This window comes from Carcharhinus amblyrhynchos, unplaced genomic scaffold (genome assembly GCF_965287045.1).
Source record: "Carcharhinus amblyrhynchos unplaced genomic scaffold, sCarAmb.v2.hapA scaffold_438, whole genome shotgun sequence".
Classification (NCBI taxonomy): Eukaryota; Metazoa; Chordata; class Chondrichthyes; order Carcharhiniformes; family Carcharhinidae; genus Carcharhinus; species Carcharhinus amblyrhynchos.
In genome coordinates this window covers 1-20,000 of record NW_027650178.1, presented here as the reverse complement: position 1 = coordinate 20,000, position 20,000 = coordinate 1, and the positions used below count along the sequence as shown (strand labels likewise).

General features: G+C 50.2%; 1 protein-coding gene across 1 annotated transcript in view; it reads right to left on the bottom strand.

The window, feature by feature from the left end:
• Nucleotides 1–19,692, bottom strand: part of LOC145339391 (DNA replication licensing factor mcm7-A-like) — a gene marked incomplete at its 5' end in the record, with an annotated part of 23,752 nt that extends 4,060 nt beyond the window's left edge. Inside the window, 4 exons of the mRNA XM_080183838.1 lie at nt 4,177–4,345; nt 5,487–5,570; nt 15,335–15,516; nt 19,481–19,692. Of these exons, the coding sequence (XP_080039964.1) occupies nt 4,177–4,345; nt 5,487–5,570; nt 15,335–15,516; nt 19,481–19,692 (647 nt within the window). The remainder of the gene's footprint in view (nt 1–4,176; nt 4,346–5,486; nt 5,571–15,334; nt 15,517–19,480) is intronic.
• Between the last annotated feature and the right edge of the window lie 308 nt (nt 19,693–20,000).

The following is a 20,000-nucleotide window of genomic DNA, read 5'->3' as shown; positions in this document are numbered from 1 at the left end:
ACGGGCAGAGAACTCCAGAGATTCACCACCCTTTGAGTGAAGAAGTTCCTCCTCAACTCCGATCTAAACTGCACCCCACCTTCCCCCCCCCCCCCCCCATCTTGAGGCTGTGCCCTCTAGTCCTGCTGTCCTTTCTGAGCGGGAAGAATCTCCCTACCTCTACCCTATCTATCCCCTTCATTATCTTACACGCCTTCAGTGATCACAAGGCGAATGGGATGCTGGCCTTCATAGCGAGGGGGATTGAATATAAAAGTAGGGAGGTCTTGCTGCAACTGTACAGGGCACTGGTGAGGCCGCAGCTGGAGTACTGTGTGCAGTTTTGGTCGCCACACTTGCGGAAGGATATATTGGCCTTGGAGGGAGTGCAGAGGAGGTTCGCTAGGCTGATACCAGAGTTGAGGGGGTTGAACTATGAGGAGAGGCTGAATAAACTAGGCTTGTACTCATTAGAGTTTAGAAGAATGAGAGGAGATCTCATTGAGACATATAAGATGATGAATGGGATGGATAGGATAGAGGTGGAGAGGCTCTTCTCGCTCAGAAAGGACAGTAGGACTAGAGGGCACAGCCTCAAGATAAAGGGGGGGTGGTTTAGAACGGAGTTGAGGAGGAACTTCTTCACTCAAAGGGTGCTGAATCTCTGGAATTCTCTGCCCGTTGAAGTGGTGGAGGCTGCCTCGCTGAATATATTTAAGACGTGGGTTGATAAGTTTTTGATAGGCAAGGGGATTAAGGGTTATGGGGAGAGGGTGGGAAAGTGGAACTGAGACACAACAGATCAGCCATGATCTTATTGAATGGCGGGGCAGGCTCGAAGGGCTAGATGGCCGACTCCTGCTCCTATTTCTTACGTTCTTATGTTCTCTATAAAATCCCCCCTCATCCTTCTAAACTCCAAGGCCCAGTCTATTCAAACTCTCCTCATAAGCTAAGGGGGGGATCAGGATATGAAACTGGATGACCAGCCATGATCAGAATGGATGGTGGGGCAGTCTGGAAGGGCCAAATGGCCTACTCCGAGTGTCCACGATGGCTGCCTTCCCTCCTGTAGCTACACAAGTGCTCATACTGCAGTAGACGAATAGCACACTACCTGCACTAACAGCACTTTGGAGTTCCAGGAGGCAGACTCTCTCTCTCTCTGAGTGCGCAGTGACCGTCACCCAGGCACCCCCCCCCCCCACAACCTCCGACCCTCCAACACTCTCCCCCCCGACTGCAGAGAGTTACCCCACGAACCTCTGACCCTCCAACACTCTCCCCCTGACTGCAGAGAGTTACCCCACCAACCTCCGACCCTCCAACACTCTCCCCCTGACTGCAGAGAGTTACCCCACCAGCCTCTGGCCCCCCAACACTCTCCCCCCCGACTGCAGAGTTACCCCAACAGCCTCTGACCCTCCAACACTCTCCCCCTGACTGCAGAGTTACCCCACCAACCTCTGACCCTCCAACTCTCCGATGGAGAGTGTTGGGGGGTCAGAGGTTGGTGGGGTAACTGCAGTCAGGGGGAGAGTGTTGGAGGGCCAGAGGTTGTTGGGGTCTCCATTGGAGAGTGTTGGGTTGTTGGAGTGGAGGGTTTTGGGGATGGGGGAAGAGAGGAACGCCCTCAGAGCGACAGCAGTGCAGTCACAAACAGTGAAGGAAGTGAGTAGAGCCTCAACACCATCACCAGGTAACACCTCACCCACGGCTAAGGAAAAGCCACAGTGTCAGTCCCTGGGTATCCAAGGGAGGGGTGCGGGGGCAGAGGGATCAGGAGCTCCGCAGAGGCGAACGAATAACGCTGGACACTCTCCAAGGGTTCAGTGCTGTGAGACGCTCCAGATCGGCATTAACCGGACGTAGGGGGTGGCTGGGCAGTGCTCCAAGTGCCTCCAGTACAGTAGGTATTCAGTCTTACTACCTGCACTGTCAGCACTTTAACACTGAGCCAGCCTCTTCTCAATCCAGAGACCCAGGAGGCGAGGCGATAGCCTGGTGGTATTACTGCTAGGCCGTTAATCCACAAACTCAGCTAATGCTCCGGGGAACCCACGGCAGATGGTGGAATTTAAATCCAGTAATTAAAAAATATCTGGAATTCAGAATGTACAGATAACCATGAAACCTCACTGTGGGGAAAAGCCCATCTGTCCATCCTCACCCGGTCTGGCCTACCTGTCACTCCACAACCACAGCAAGGATGTTTAGAAGAATAAGAACATAAGAAATAGGAGCAGGAGTCGGCCATCTAGCCCCTCGAGCCTGCCCCGCCATTCAATAAGATCATGGCTGATCTGATAGTGGATCAGTTCCACTTTCCCGCTTTCTCCCCTTAATTCCCCTGTCTATCAGAAACCTATCTACCCGTGACTTAAATATATTCAGCGAGGCAGCCTCCACCACTTCAACGGGCAGAGAATTCCAGAGATTCACCACCCTTTGAGTGAAGAAGTTCCTCCTCAACTCCGATCTAAACTGCCCCCCCTTATCTTGAGGCTGTGCCCTCTAGTCCTGCTGTCCTTTCTGAGTGGGAAGAATCTCTCTACCTCTACCCTATCCATCCCCTTCATTATCTTATACGTCTCTATAAGATCCCCCCTCATCCTTCTAAACTCTGAGTACAGACCCAGTCTATTCAGTCTCTCTTCATAGTCCAACCCCCTCATCTCTAGTATCAGCCTAGTGAACCTCCTCTGCACTCCCTCCAAGGCCAAAATATCCTTGTGCAAGTGCGGCGACCAAAACTGCACACAGTACTCCAGCTGTGGCCTCACCAGTACCCTGTACAGTTGCAGCAAAACCTCCCTACTTTTATATTCTATCCCCCTCGCTATAAAGGCCAGCATCCCATTTGCCTTCCTGACCACCTGCTGCACCTGCAGACTGGGTTTTTGCGACTCATGCACAAGGACGCCCAGGTCCCTCTGCACCGTCGCATGCTGCAGCTTTTCGCCATGTAAGTTATAGTCCTTCCTACCATTATTTGCTCATCGCCCACCGCTAAATCCCCCCTCTCATCCTCCAAGGGTCCAACATTCAGATCAGCCATGATCTTATTGAATGGCGGGGCAGGCTCCAAGGGTTAGATGGCCGACTCCTGCTCTGATTTCTTATGTTCTTAAGTGTGGTTTAACGTAACTTCCCGCACTTTCCATTCTAACGCTGTGGAAATGAAACCTAAGTGCTTGTTTTTGTTTTATATATGGCCTGGCTGTCCTGTGATGTTAATTTTTAACGACTTTTAAAAGTTTATTTGTTAGTGTCACAAGCAGGCTTACACTAACACCGCAATTAAGTTACTGTGCAAATCCTCCTAGTTGCCACACTCTGGCGCCTGTTCGGGGTAACACTGAGGGAGAATTTAGCATGGCCAATGCACCCTCCTCGCCAGCACGCTTTCCGTTATTTCTCATTTCCAGGTTTGTTTCTATCCCTGGGAAAAAGCCTTCGATTACCCGCCCAGTCCCTGCCTCTCAGCGTGGCGCAGGCCCCTCTCGGGTCTCAAAGAACAAAGAACAAAATCAGCCCGGGAAACAGGCCCTTCGGCCCAACGAGCCCGCACTGCCATCTCAACACCACCAGTCCCCATCTCCCCCCACGACCCCTGTCTAATGTTTTATGGCCATCCAGATTGAGGGGAACTGATTTAGGGACAATTTATTACCTCCAATCAGCCTAACAGCACATCTTTGGGGTGTGGGAGGAAACCGGAGCACCCGGAGAAAACCCACGCAAGCACGGGGAGAATGCGCAAACTCCCACAGAGACACCGGCCCAAATCCATGTGTCTGCACAGCAATCAGCGATAGTCACTGAGCTGTCGTCTTGCCCAGTATCTGGTCCAGTTTAGGCACACACTAACGACATGAAGCACTAGGCCAATCTCAAACATCCAAGAGCAGCCCCAGTACGACCCATCGCGTGTATGCCCCTTGTTGGACACGAGGCAGACCGACTTAAAACCTGTGAACGAAAAGCCTCCATCTTTCTGGTGAAAACACTCCCGGTTAGTCCGATCTCTCCTCAAAGACAACGTCCTCGAGACCAGGCAGCACCCTGGAGAACCTTCTCTCTCTAAAGCTTCCACGTCCTTCTGATGACCAGCACTGCACGCAATATTCCAAATGCGGCCCAACCAAAGGTTTAATACAGCAGTGACATGATTTCCCAACTCGGAGAGGTACATACCAGGGCAGTGGAGAGACGCAGGACAGACAGCAGCGTCCTGGCCGATGTAAAGGTCATGTCCTTGTTGACTCGGGACTCCTTCCTCATCTCCACGTAGGCTGCGGTGATGTAATCTGCCAGCGACTCTGGGATCACTGGCTGCTTATTTTTACACAGGGTAATATAGCGCCTGAGTGCGGGTACAAACAAGGGAAAGACGTGAGACCGGGCACTTTCAAAACCCACACCCAGCCAGCCTCTATTCCTCTTCCCCCTTTTGTCCCCCAACTCTCACCTTGTTCATTTGTTTATTAAAGGAGACACATCTTTTGAAAATCTAGATAAATTATCGGAGGGACCTGGGCGTCCTTGAGCACTGGTTGCAAAAACCCAGTCTGCAGATGCAGCAGGTGATCGAGAAGGCGAATGGGATGCTGGCCTTCATAGCGAGGGGGATTGAATATAAAAGCAGGGAGGTCTTGCTGCAACTGTACAGGGCACTGGTGAGGCCACAGCTGGAGTACTGTGTGCAGTTTTGGTCGCCGCACTTGCGGAAGGATATATTGGCCTTGGAGGGAGTGCAGAGGAGGTTCACTCGGCTGATACCAGAGATGAGGGGGTTGGACTATGAAGAGAGACTAAATAGACTGGGTCTGTACTCGTTGGAGTTTAGAAGGATGAGGGGGGGATTTTATAGAGACGTATAAGATAATGAAGGGGATGGATAGGGGAGAGGTAGATTCTTCCTGCTTAGAAAGGATAGCAGGACTAGAGGGCACAGCCTCAAGATAAGGGGGGGCAGTTTAGATCAGAGTTAAGGAGGAACTTCTTCACTCAAAGGGTGGTGAATCTCTGGAATTCTCTGCCCATTGTTTGGACTCGCTGGGATATTTTAAAAGACTTCTGGATGAGTACATGGGATCTAATGGGATTGGGGTTTAAAGACAGGTCTGTGGCTTAATAGGTATAGAAGTGATCGGTGCAACTAGTGGGCCGGAGGGCCTGTTTGTGCTGGAGTGTTCGATGTTCTATTGAAGTGGTGGAGGCTGCCTTGCTGAATATATTGAAGTCACGGGTAGATAGGTTTCTGATAGGGGAATTAAGGGGAGAAAGCGGGAAAGTGGAACTGATCCACTATCAGATCAGCCATGATCTTATTGAATGGTGGGGCAGGCTCGAAGGGCTAGATGGCCGACTCCTGCTCCTGTTTCTTATGTCCTTATATCTACCACATTACCGCTGTCCACTCTCCTCGGTGTTGAGTAAGATTCTCCCCATGCGAACACACTCTGACTGTGCATGTCTGGTGGAATCGGGTGTTAACTGCTTACCGCATGAGGTTCATCTCCAGTGGCTGGAACTGCGAGGGCGGCTGCTTGCTGTGCTGGTGGACGTAGGTGATGTGCTGAGCTAGCCTGAGGGGGGAGCGAGACAAAAAGGGAAAACTCACACAGAGACACTGTAAGACATAACAGTAGAACGAGGCCACTCGGCCCCATTGATACTCCCCACCATTCAATCATGGCTGATATTCTCCCCATCCCCATTCATAAGAACATCGCTCGACAATCACCAGGCAAGACTGTTCTCTTCCTGTTGGCGAACACTTCAGTGGTCACGGGCATTTGGCCTCCGACCTTCGGGTAAGCGTTCTCCAAGGCGGCCCTCAGGACACACGACAGCGCAGAGTCGCTGAGCAGAGACTGAGAGCCAAGTTCCGCACACACCAGGATGGCCTCACCCAGGGCCTTGGGTTCATGTTGCACTATCTGTAACCCCCGTGACTTGCCTGCGTTTGTAAAACCTCACTTACTGTCCTGTCTGGAGACAATACACATCTCTTTAACCTGTGATCAGTGCTCCTTCCACTCACACTGTCGGGATCTTTAAGACTTGAACAGCAGGTTAGGTGTAAAGATTCACATTCTAATCAGTAATCTGTAAACTCTCTGTGCTGTTATAGAACATAGAACATAGAACATAGAACATTACAGCGCAGAACAGGCCCTTCGGCCCACGATGTTGCGCCGACCAGTTACAAAAACAATGACCCACTAGCCTATACCAATCCCTTTTCGTCCATAAACCTATCCAGAGATCTCTTAAACGCCCCCAAACTAGACGCATTTACAACTGCAGCAGGCAGGGCATTCCAATCCCTCACCACCCGCTGGGTAAAGAACCTACCCCTGACATCCGTCCTGTAGCTACCCCCCCTTAATTTAAAGCCATGCCCCCTCGTGCTAGCTTTCTCCATCCGAGGAAAAAGGCTATCACTATCCACCCTATCTAAACCTCTAATCATCTTATATGTTTCAATAAGATCCCCTCTTAGCCGCCTTCTTTCCAACGAAAACAACCCTAAATCCCTCAGTCTCTCCTCATAGGACCTCCCCACCATACCAGGCAACATCCTAGTAAACCTCCTCTGCACCCTCTCCAACGCCTCCACATCCTTCTTGTAATGCGGGGACCAGAACTGCACACAGTACTCCAAGTGCGGCCGCACTAGAGTAGTGTACAGTTGCAACATTACACTGCGACTCCTAAATTCAATCCCCCTACCAATAAACGCCAAGACACCGTATGCCTTCTTAACAACCTTATCTACTTGATTCCCAACTTTCAGGGATCTATGTACACACACACCTAGATCCCTCTGTTCATCCACACTATTCAAAGTCCTCCCGTTAGCCCTATACTCGACACATCTGTTGCTCCTACCAAAGTGAATTACCTCACACTTCTCCGCATTAAATTCCATCCGCCACCTCTCGGCCCAGCTCTGCAACCTATCTAAGTCTTCCTGCAGACTATGACACCCTTCCTCACAATCTACCACACCTCCAACTTTGGTGTCATCAGCAAATTTACTAATCCACCCAACTATACCCTCATCCAGATCATTAATAAAAATTACAAACAACAGTGGCCCCAAAACAGATCCCTGAGGCACACCACTCGTAACTGTACTCCATGATGAATATTTACCATCCACCACCACCCTCTGTCTCCTATCTGATAGCCAATTCCTGATCCAACTTCCTAGATTACCCACAATCCCATACATCTGCATTTTCTGCAGAAGCCTACCATGGTGAACCTTATCGAACGCCTTACTAAAATCCATGTATACCACGTCAACTGCCTTGCCCCCATCCACCTCTTTGGTCACCTTCTCAAAAAACTCAATAAGGTTAGTAAGGCACGACCTACCCGCTACAAAACCATGCTGACTATTTCTAATCAATTCATTACATTCCAAATAACTATAAATCCTATCCCTAATAATTTTTTCTAAAACCTTGCCCACAACAGAAGTAAGACTCACCGGTCTATAATTCCCGGCAAAGTCTCTGTTCCCCTTCTTAAACAATGGGACAACATTCGCTATCCTCCAATCCTCCGGGACTACACCAGAGACCAATGATGACCTGAAGATCTGAGCCAGAGGCTCTGCAATCACCTCTCTAGCCTCCCAGAGAATCCTAGGGTAGATCCCATCCGGACCAGGGGACTTATCTATTTTCAGCCCCTCAAGAATTTCCAGCACATCCCCTTTATCAACCGTAATACTGTCTATTTTACACCCCTGCAACCCAATGTCCTCCTCAGCTATATTCATGTCCCCCTGCGTGAACACCGAAGAGAAATATTGGTTCAATACTTCTCCAATCTCCTCCGGTTCCACACACAACTTCCCCCTGCTGTCTGTAACTGGCCCTAATCTTGCCCTGACCAACCTTCTGTTCTTGACATACCTATAGAACGCCTTAGGATTCTCCTTAATCCTATCAGCCAAAGTCTTCTCATGTCCTCTTTTAGCCCTTCTCAACTCACTCTTCAACTCCCTCCTAGCCAATCTAAAGCTTTCTAGTGCACTATCTGAGCCCTCCAATCTCATCCGAACATAAGCCTCCTTTTTCTTTTTAACCATCGACTCAACTCTTTTAGTGCACCACGGTTCCCTAGATCTACCAAATCCACCATGCCTGACAGGGACATACCTATCAAGGACTCGCAGTAGCTGCTCCTTGAAAAAACTCCACATTTCAGACGTTCCCAGTCCCTGTAATCCCCTAATCCAATCCATGCTTCCTAATTCACTCCTGATAGCCTCATAATCGCCCTTACCCCAGCTAAAATTGCTGACCCGAGGTTCATGCCTATCTCTTCCCATCACTAAGGTGAACGTAACCGAATTGTGGTCACTATCACCAAAATGCACACCAACTTCCAAGTCTAGCACCTGGTCTGGCTCATTTCCCAGCACCAAATCCAATATAGCCTCACCTCTAGTTGGCCTGTCTACATACTGAGACAAAAAACCTTCCTGCACGCTTTGTACAAACACTGACCCCTCAAGCGAGCTAGAACTATAGCAACTCCAATCAATATTCGTAAAGTTAAAGTCCCCCATAACAATTACCCTATTACTTTCACTCCTAACCAGGATTGTCTCCGCAATCCTTTCCTCAACCTCTCTAGAACTTTTAGGAGGTCTATAAAAGACTCCCAACAGGGTGACCTCTCCTCTCCTATTTCTAATCTCCGCCCATACTACCTCAACTGACAAGTCCTCATCAAACTTTCTCTCCGACACTGTGATACAGTCCTTCACTAGCAATGCTACCCCACCCCCCCTTCTACCTTCTTCTCTACTCCGACTAAAGCATTTGTACCCCGGAACCTGCAACATCCATTCCTGACCCTGCTCTATCCATGTCTCAGAAATGGCCACAACATCAAAGTCCCAGGTACTGATCCACGCTGCAAGTTCATCCACTTTATTGCGAATACTCCTCGCATTAAAGTACACGCATTTCAAACCCTGCTCCGCCCCACCCCCACTATGCCGTGCCTTGCATTCCCCAACTATGCCCCCCTCACTTTCACCCCCTTTCCTCACTATCCTTCCCCCCCTACGAATCAGTTTAAACCTTCCTGCATCGCTTTTGCAAATTTACCCCCCAGGATATTGATTCCCCTCTGGTTCAGGTGTAGACCATCCCTCTTATAGAGGTCCCACCTTCCCCTTATATGCTCTGTCTGAGGCCAGAACTCTCCATTCACCTAACGAAGGGGCAAACCCCCGAAAGCTTGTGAGTTTACTATCAAATAAACTGGTTGGACTTGAACCTGGTGTTGTCAGACTGTGTTTACCCCAGTCCAACACCGGCATCTCCACATTCTGCCAGTCAGCCATCCATGCCAGGATCTTACCCTTAACACCATGGGCCCTTAACTTATTTAACTGTCTCCTATGTGGCATCTTGTCAAAGGCCTTCTGGAAATCTAAATAAATCAGGCCCACTGGCTCTCCTTTATCTAACTTCCCTGTCACCTCCTCAGCGGACTCTTAACAGATCTATCAGAGGAACTGACCACACGAGTTGCACTGTGAGAGAGAGAGAGAGAGAGAGAGAGGACACCAGCCCAAGCTCTAAGGGCCAGCCTTTCTCTCCCCAGTGTTTCTCCGACCCTCAGGCCCAGCCTTACCATCACATCCCGTGCTGCACTCACAGAACATTCCAGCGCAGTCCAGGCCCTCCGGCCCTCGATGTTGTGCTGACCAGTGGAACCAATCTAATGACCCTCTAACCTAAACTATTCCAATCTTATCCATATGCCTAGCCACTGACCATTTGAACACCCTTAAAGTTGGCGAGTCCACAACTGCTGCAGGCAGGCCATTCCACGCCCTTACTACCCTCTGAGTAAAGAACCTACCTCTGACATCCGTCCGATAATTACCACCCCTCAATTTAAAGCTGTCCCCTCGGGTTAACCATCACCATCCGAGATAAAAGGCTCTCACTGTCCACCCTATCGGACCCTCTGATCATCTTGTATGCCTCAATTAGGTCACCTCTTAACCTTCTTCTCTCTAATGAAAATAACCTCAAGTCCCTCAGCCTTTCCTCATAAGACCTTCCCACCATACCAGGCAACATCCTGGTAAACCTCCTCTGCACCCTTTCCAACGCCTCCACATCTTTCTTATAATGCAGCGACCAGAACTGTACGCAATACTCCAAGTGCGGCCGCACCAGAGTTTTGTACAGTTGTAACATGACCTCACGGCTCCGAAACTCAATCCCTCTCCCAATAAAAGCTAACACACCGTCCGCCTTCTTAACAACCTGTGTGCCAACTTTCAGGGATCTATGCATATGTACCCCGAGATCTCTCTGCTCGTCAACACTATTAAGAGTCCTTCCATTAGCCCTATATTCTGTACCCATGTTACTCTTACCAAAGTGAATCACCTCACACTTTTCTGCATTAAACTCCATCTGCCACCTCTTGGCCCAGCTCTGCAGCTTATCTGTGTCCCTCTGCAAACTGTAACACCCGTCCTCACTGTCTACAACTCATCCAACTTTGGTGTCATCAGCAGTTCAATGTAGGTCCATCAATGGCAGTGTCGGAGCTGACAGTTTCACAGTACGAATGATCAAACCCTCAGCCCTGCCCCATTCCCCTGCTCTCTCCCACCATTCCAGTCGCATGGCAGTGAACGCTGCTGCCTCAGCTCCGGGGACCCGGGTTCAATCCTGGCCTTGGGTGACTGTGCACATTCTCCACACATTCTCCCTGTATCTGTGGTGGGTTCCCTCTGGGTGCTCCCATTTCACCCACAACGTGTGGGTTCGGTGGACTGGCCGTGTTAAATTGCCCCTTAGCGCCCAAAGATACAGAACACAGAACGCTCCAGCAGAAACAAGGCCCTTCGGCCCACAAGTTGTGCCGATCACATCCATACCTACCAGGCCATAGAACTATCTGTAACTTCCCAATCCCGTTAGATCCCGTGTACTCATCCAGAAGTCTTTTAAAAGACCCCCCAGCGCCTCTACCACCACCGACGGCAGCTCACTCACCACCCTCTGAGTGAAAAACTTACCCCTGACATCTCCTCTGTACTTGCTTCCATGCACCTTAAATCTGTGTCCTCTCGTAGTGACCATTTCAGCCCTGGGAAATAGCCTCCGAGAATCCACCCTATCTATTCCTCTCAACTTTTTATAAACCTGTATCAGGTCCCCTCTCAACCTTCGTCTCTCCAGGGAAAAGAGACCGAGCTCCCTCAATATGCAGGATTGGCCATGCTAAGGTGCCCCTTAAGTGTCTTAAGATGTAGGGGTTGGGGAGATCAGAGGGGTAAATATATTGGGTTACAGGGATAGAGCAGGGGATAGGTCCTGGGAAAGAGTCAGTGCAGACTTGATGGGTTGATTGGAGTGTAGGAGCAAGGAAGTTACGAAGAACCTTCACAAACAAAACACCTGGTGGGACTTTACAGAATCAATTGTCCCCAAACCCGTAAAATCCCACACGAGGTTAACGGAGCTACCCGCTGTCCACCCCCCTCGTCCACTCCGATTCCCGTGGCGGGCAGTAAAATTCCAGCCAGCGTTTCAGTCTTAATCGCAGTACGGTGGAGAGGACGTGAGTACAAGAGCAAGGATATCTTCCCACTGTTCCTCGCTGAGGCCACGCGTGCAGTTTTGCTCTCCTTATCTTAGAAAGTTATATTTATCACGCAGCAAAAAAGGATCACCAGGCTGATCCCTGGGTCCCCAGGGTCGTCACGCGAGGAGAGACTGGGTCTGTATTTGAGAGAGGATCTCACTCTGACAGGGCAGGACAGAGAAGGTGGCTCCTCTGGCTGGGAGCTGAGGAGGGAAGGGGGGGTGCGTCAGCCATCTAGCCCCTCGAGCCTGCCCCGCCATTCAATAAGATCATGGCTGATCTGTCGTGGCTCGGTTCCACATTCCCGCCCTCTCCCCATAACCCTTAATCCCCTCGCTTATCAAAAACCTATCAACCCGCGTCTTAAATATATTTAGCGAGGCAGCCTCCACCACTTCAACGGGCAGAGAATTCCAGAGATTCACCACCCTTTGAGTGAAGAAGTTCCTCCTCAACTCCGTTCTAAACCCGCCCCCCCCCCATATCTTGTGGCTGTGCCCTCTAGTCCTACTGTCCCAATCTCAAGGCACGGGGGTTGGCCGTTTAGGACTGAGATGAGGAGAAACCGCCTCACCTCAGGAGAGGGAGGTGAACCCTCAGAATTCTCAACCACAGAAAGCTTTGGAGGCTTTCGGAAGGAGGGAGAGATTTCAAGACTCAAAGTGCAAAGGGGTTTGGGGGAGAGCGCTGGAGTCTGATGTCGAGAGAGAGAATCAGCCACGATCATACGGAATGGTGGAACAGGCTGGATGGAGGGACCGAATGGCCTACTCCTGCTGTGATTTTCTACTTCAGGATACCACCCACTTTAGACAGCGCTGAGACAATAACAATAATTCCAGGGATGAGGGATCTCACTGTCGCCTCACCCCGCACCACCACCTCCTCCCCCTCTTCCAGTGATGGTTACACCAACACTGACACCCCACCCTCCCAGCATCTGCTCTGCCTGCATCCCCACTCCCCACCATAGAAAACAACCCAGAAAGGATGCATCACAGCTTGGTCTGGGCTCCTTCTCTACAGAAACTACAAGTGGTCATGAACGTAGCCCCAATCCATCACGCAAAGCAGCCTCCCCACCCATTGACTCTGTCTACACTTCCCGCTGCCTCGGCAAACCAGCTGGCATAATTACATCCTGGACATTCTCTCTTCCACCTTCTCCCTTCAGGAAAAAGGTGCAAAACTCTGAGGTCCCGTACCGACCGACTCAAGAACAGTTTCTTCCCTGCTGCTGTCAGACTTTCGAATGGACCTGCCTCGCTTAACGCTGATCTTTCTCTACACCCTAGCTGTGACTGTAACACTACATTCTGCACTCTCTCCTTTCCTTCTCTATGAACGGTATGCTTTGTCTGTATAGCACTCAAGAAACAGTACTTTTCACTGTATCCCAATACATGCGCCTAGTTTGGGGGCGTTTAAGAGATCTGTGGATAGGTTTATGGACGAAATGGGATTGGTTTAGATTAGTGGGTTAGTGTTTTTTTTAAAAAGCTGGTTGGCGCAACATCGTGGGCCGAAGGGCCTGTTCTGCGCTGTAATGTTCTATGTTCTATGTATGTTGAGAATATAAAAGCCATAAGGTTTTTGTATAGTTTGTAATCTCATGCTGTCCTGCACGAATGTAGAAGTGCCATTAATCTCATACTGTAGTCTAACTGTACCTAGTACCAAGTGTTTTAACTGTCACGTAAGGATTTATTGCGATGAAAGTGTGTACAGATTTGATTGGCTTTCAGAACATTACGAACTGTGTATGCAGCTATACTGCCGCTTTCTTGGGGTAAAAGTGGATCGTGTAAAGTGGTGATAGTGGATGCCTTAGTAATTATTTATCAAAATTTGGTGGATTCCGGGGAAGTGCCGGAAGATCGGAAAATGGTTACGCTGCTGTTTAAAAAAGGTAGCAGACAAAAGGCAGGGAATTATAGGTCGGTTAATTTAACATCTGTAGTTGGAAAATGCTAGAATCCGTCATCAAAGAAGAAATAGCGAGGCACCTGGAAAGGAATGGTTTGATAGAGCAGACGCAGCACGGATTCGTTAAGGGGAAGTCATGTTTGACGAATGTATTGGAATTCTATGAGGATGTGACTACTGTGGTCGACAGAGGGGAACCAGTGGATGTGGTGTTTTTAGATTTCCAAAAGGCGTTTGATAAGGTGCCTCATAAAAGGTTATTACAGAAGGTTAGAGTGCGTGGAGTTGGGGGTAAGGTGTTAGCGTGGATAGAGGATTGGCTGTCTAATAGGAGTAAAAAGTCTGACAACACCAGGTTTTAGTCCAACCTATTTATTTGATAATATACTCACTAGCTTTCGGGGTAACCCCCTTCGTCAGGTTTTTACTGTGTTTACGCCAGTCCAATGCCGGCATACCCACATCATGTCTAATAGGAAGCAGAGAGTTGGTATCAATGGGTGCTATTCTGGTTGGCGGTTGGTGACTAGTGGAGTGCCACAGGGATCGGTGCTGGGGCCTCAGCTATTTACCATTTATATAGATGATCCGGAGGAGGGGGCTGAGGGTAGGGTGATGAAATTTGCTGATGACATGAAGTGAGTGGAAAAGCAAATTGTGTGGAGGGTGTGGAAAGTCTGTAGAGGGATCTGGGTAGGCTGAGCGAGTGGGCGAGGACCTGGCAGATGGAGCGTAATGTTAGCAAGTGAGAGGTTATCCACTTTGGCAAGAATGATAGAAGGAGGGATTATTATTTAAAAGGCGAAAAGCTGCAGCATGCTACGGTGCAGAGGGACCTGGGGGTCCTTGTGCACGAGTTGCAAAAACCCAGTCTGCAGGTGCAGCAGGTGATCAAGAAGGCGAATGGGATGCTGGACTTTATAGCGAGGGGGATAGAATATAAAAGCAGGGAGGTCTTGCTGCAACTGTACAGGATACTGGTGAGGCCGCAGCTGGAGTACTGCGTGCAGTTTTGGTCGCCACACTTGCACAAGGATATACTGGCCTTGGAGGAAGTGCAGAGGAGGTTCACTAGGCTGATACCAGAGATGAGGGGGTTGGACTATGAAGAGAGACTAAATAGACTGGGTCTGTACTCGTTGGAGTTTAGAAGGATGAGGGGGGATCTTATAGAGACGTAAAAGATAATGAAGGGGATGGATAGGGTAGAGGTAGAGAGATTCTTCCTGCTCAGAAAAGACAGCAGGACTAGAGGACACAGCCTCAAGATTCACTCAAAGGGTGGTGAATCTCTGGAATTCTCTGCCCGTTGAAGTGGTGGAGGCTGCCTCGCTGAATATATTTAAGTCACGGGTAGATAGGTTTCTGATAGACAGGGGAATTAAGGGGAGAAAGCGGGAAAGTGGGACTGATCCACTATCAGATCAGCCATGATCTTATTGAATGGCGGGGCAGGCTCGAAGGGCTAGATGGCCGACTCCTGCTCCTGTTTCTTATGTTCTTAAAAGAGACAGGGACAAGCTGTAATGGGCTAATGCTCTGGAAGCCCACCTACAGACCGGTATAAATGTTTGGAAAAGTAGAAGAAAGGAGTTTTAGTTTTGCCTGGGTGTGCGGGACCACTGATGCCTGCCCACCCTAAGGATAACTAGCTCCGACGTGGTGAAAGAAGAAAGATATAAATCTTGGCTCGGTTATTATCAAACCAAGCCGAACGCAGAAAGCTGACCTTTAGAAATTGTCAACGCGACAACAATAAATCAACTCCCTCCCGTACCTCAGGTCGTTATCTCGATCCGGTTTATCCTGAATGAGCCACAGGAGGTCGAATCGGGACAGCAGTGCCGCTGGGAGCTGGACATTCTGTTCCACCGTTTTCTTGGGATTGTAGCGACCATAGGCAGGGTTGGCAGCCGCCAGGATGGAGCAGCGAGCGTTCAGTGTGGTCATAATACCAGCCTTTAGAGAGAGAGAGGGGGAAAGAGCTCAGGGTTCACTTAACGATTGATTAAACCCTCCCCCCCCACCCAAGGACCGCTCGACATACACTCACACTGCAGAGTAACAGCTCCGAGGGGAGGGCTACACACTCGGTTAATGAGCTGCTGTCCGAGAGAGGGTCTAAACACCTCAGCCAGAAAGGGCAGAAAGCCTCAGCAAACAAGTTTCATTTCCTTTGCACCAAACGCCAATCCTGAAAAGCCAGAGAGGTGTCGCATTTTGGCAGGACTCACAAGGCCAGGAAGCGCACAAGGTACACGGAAGAGGTTATTGCAGAAGGTCGAGGGACATGGAGTTGGGGGTAGGGTGTTAGCGTGGATAGAGGATTGGCTGTCAAATAGGAGGCAGAGAGTGGGGGTCAACGGGTGCTATTCGGATTGGCGGATGGTGACTAGTGGAGTGCCCCAGGGGTCGGTGCTGGGGCCTCAGCTTTTAACCATTTATATAGATGATCTGGAGGAGGGAACCGAGTGTAGGGTGTCGAAATTTGCTGATGACACCAAGATTGGGGGAATGGCAAATTGTGTGGAGGGTGTGGAGAGTCTGCAGAAGGATCTAGATAGGCTGGGCGAATGGGCCAGGAAATGGCAAATGGAATTTAATGTTGGCAAGTGTGAGGTGGTCCACTTTGGTAGGAATAATGGTAGGAAGGACTATTACTTACGTGGCGAAAAACTGCAGCAGGCGACGGTGCAGAGGGACCTCGGGGTCCTTGTGCATGAGTCGCAAAAACCCAGCTTGCAGGTGCAGCAGGTGGTCAGGAAGGCGAATGGGATGCTGGCCTTCATAGCGAGGGGGATTGAATATAAAAGTAGGGAGGTCTTGCTGCAGCTGTATAGGGCATTGGTGAGGCCACAGCTGGAGTACTGTGTGCAGTTTTGGGCGCCGCACCTGCGCAAAGATATTTTGGCCTTGGGGGGAGTGCAGAGGAGGTTTACTAGGCTGATACCAGAGTTGAGGGGGTTGAGCTATGAGGAGAGGCTGAATAAACTGGGCTTGTACTCATTAGAGTTTAGAAGAATGAGGGGAGATCTCATTGAGACGTATAAGATGATGAATGGGATGGATAGGATAGAGGTGGAGAGACTCTTCCCGCTCAAAAAAGACAGTAGGACTAGGGGGCACAGCCTCAAGATAAAAGGGGGGCGGTTTAGAACGGAGTTGAGGAGGAACTTCTTCACTCAAAGGGTGGTGAATCTCTGGAATTCTCTGCCCATTGAAGTGGTGGAGGCTGCCTCGCTAAATATTTTTAAGACGCGGGTTGATGGGTTTTTGATAAGAGAGGGGATTAAGGGTTATGGGGAGAAAGCGGGAAAGTGGAACTGAGCAGCGACAGATCAGCCATGATCTTATTGAATGGCGGGGCAGGCTCGAAGGGCTAGATGGCCTACTCCTGCTCCTATTTCTTATGTTCTTATGTTCTTAAGTACAAGAAGGTCAGAGGTGCCTGTAGGCAGCAGGACAGGCAGATAAAGTGGCTAAGACGACAAATGAGATACTTGACCCATTAGCAGAGCCTGGGCTGCAGAGTTTTGGCAATGAGGACAGGCTAGTACAGCTGAGGTTGTTTTCCTTGGAGCAGAGAAGGCTGAAGTGTACAAAACGGACAAGAGATAGGGTAGATCGGAAGAAAGAGTTCAAAGACGCGCAGGTTAGGGTGCATTGGGCCGTGCTAAATACTCGCTCAGTGTTACCCGAACAGGCGCCAGAATGCGGTGACTTAGGGGATTCTCACAGTAACTTCATTGCAGTGTTAATGTAAGCCTCACTTGTGACGCTAATAAATAAACTTTAAAACATACCCCCTCCCTTAGTAAAGGTGTCAATAGTCAGAGGGCACAGATTTACCATCGATAGGTAGATTTATAAGAACATAAGAAATAGGAGCAGGAGTCGGCCATCTAGCCCTTCGAACCTGCCCCGCCATTCAATAAGATCATGGCTGATCTGATAGTGGATCAGTTCCACTTTCCCGCTTTCTCCCCTTAATTCCCCTGTCTATCAGAAACCTATCTACCCGTGACTTCAATATATTCAGCGAGGCAGCCTCCACCACTTCAACGGGCAGAGAATTCCAGAGACTCACCACCCTTTGAGTGAAGAAGTTCCTCCTCAACTCCGATCTAAACTGCGCCCCCCCCCTCTTATCTTGAGGCTGTGCCCTCTAGTCCTGCTGTCCTTTCTAAGCGGGAAGAATCTCTCTACCTCTACCCTATCCATCCCCTTCATTACCTTATACGTCTCTATAAGATCCTCCCCTCATAGACGTATTTTGATTAAAAGCTTTTTCACCGAGGGTTGCGGGAACCTGGACCTCACTGCCCGAAAGGGTGGTGGAGGCGGAGAACCTTGACATTCAAGGAGCATTTAGATGAACACGTTGAGGTTTACTTATTCGCGTCAGAAGCAGGCTTACATTAACACTGCGATGAAGTTACTGTGAAAATCCCCCAGTCGCCACACTGCGGTGTCCCTGCAGGTTACACCGAGGGGGAATTTAGCACGGCCAACGCACCCTAACCGGCAGGTCTTTCAGACCGTGGGAGAAATTGCAGCAAAAACACCACAGCAAGCAAGGTACTGGATCAACGCAACGCTGGCCATTTCACACGCAGCGACTGAGGCAAAGACTCTCGGCACACAGAAACACAGCCTCTATTCTGAGCCCTAACAGGGGGATGTCAAGGAGTTGAGGGAAGAAGGGACTGGAGGGATAAAGAGTTCAGGAACAGAGGTTCCTCTGGAGTACAGTATGTCAACCAAACAACTTGCCTCTCCACAGGGCGTTGTGCCAATCGCAATGGTTTTGGGGTCATTGTTAACCTCTTACTTCTTTGAATTCATAAAACACAGGGGAGAGGGTTTAACACGGTTAAACTTTGGGGGGGGGGGGAGGGTTTAACACGGTTAAACTTTGGGGGGGGGGGGGGGTTTAACACGGTTAAACTTTGGGGGGGGGGGGGGCGGGGGGAGGGTTTAACACGGTTAAACTTTGGGGGGGGGGGGGAGAGGGTTTAACACGGTTAAACGTTGCGGGGGAGAGGGTTTAACACGGTTAAACGTTGGGGGGGGGGAGAGGGTTTAACACGGTTAAACGTTGGGGGGGGGGGAGAGGGTTTAACACGGTCAAACGTTGGGGGGGGGGGAGAGGGTTTAACACGGTCAAACGTTGGGGGGGGGGGGAGAGGGTTTAACACGGTTAAACGTTGGGGGGGGGAGAGGGTTTAACACGGTTAAACGTTGGGGGGGGGGGGGGAGAGGGTTTAACACGGTTAAACGTTGGGGGGGGGAGAGGGTTTAACACGGTTAAACGTTGGGGGGGGGAGAGGGTTTAACACGGTTAAACGTTGGGGGGGGGAGAGGGTTTAACACGGTTAAACGTTGGGGGGGGGGGGGAGAGGGTTTAACACGGTTAAACGTTGGGGGGGGAGAGGGTTTAACACGGTTAAACGTTGGGGGGGGGGGAGAGAGGGTTTAACACGGTTAAACGTTGGGGGGGGGGGAGAGGGTTTAACACGGTTAAACGTTGGGGGGGGGGAGAGGGTTTAACACGGTTAAACGTTGGGGGGGGGGGGGGAAAGAGGGTTTAATTCCAGGTGGCAGTCTACAAACCATCGAATATTTCAAAGTATGAAACGTATTTCAAATCTGAAGCGAACTTTGGTTAAAGCACTGTTTTAAAATAGATAGCTGGGCAGGAGGGAGAGAAGGTTTACTCGGATAACACCAAGCGCCACTGGGTTTACAGATTGTCAAAGGATGGTTCGGACGGGCCTCTTTTCCCTCGACAGGGGGACAGAGGTTTTTTTTTTGTCCGAAGGATTAAAGACTCCCGATCGGAGTAGATCACTGGCCCACACAAATCGCTACGAGTGTGACGGGGAGCGTGCAAACACTCAGGCCTCCCTCATCTGCCACTTGCCTTGGCGATCGAGATGGTCTGCTGCTCCATCACCTCGTGAATGGCAGTGCGGTCAGAGTCCATCATCTTGTCAAACTCGTCGATGCAGCAGATGCCTTGGTCAGCCAACACCAGAGCCCCACCTTCCAGGATCATCTCCCCGGTCACCGGGTCTTTCATCACCGCAGCGGTCAGCCCCACGCCCGACGACCCTCGGCCCGTGGTGTACTGACCTGGAGGGAGAACACACGGACGTGAGGTCAGCACGGACCCACGGAGCAAACTCTCCGGCCAAATGTACCGGCAGCTCAGTATCCCAACGTCAGCACACGTTCCCTCGCTGTTAAAAATAAACTAGGGGGAAACACGGCCCAAAGTTCACGATCGCACACACACAGACACCCTGATATCACCCAGGGTTCACACACACACCGATGTCACCCAGAGTTTACACACACACACCGATATCACCCAGAGTTCACACACACACTGATATCACCCAGAGTTCACACACACACCGATATCACCCAGATTTCACACA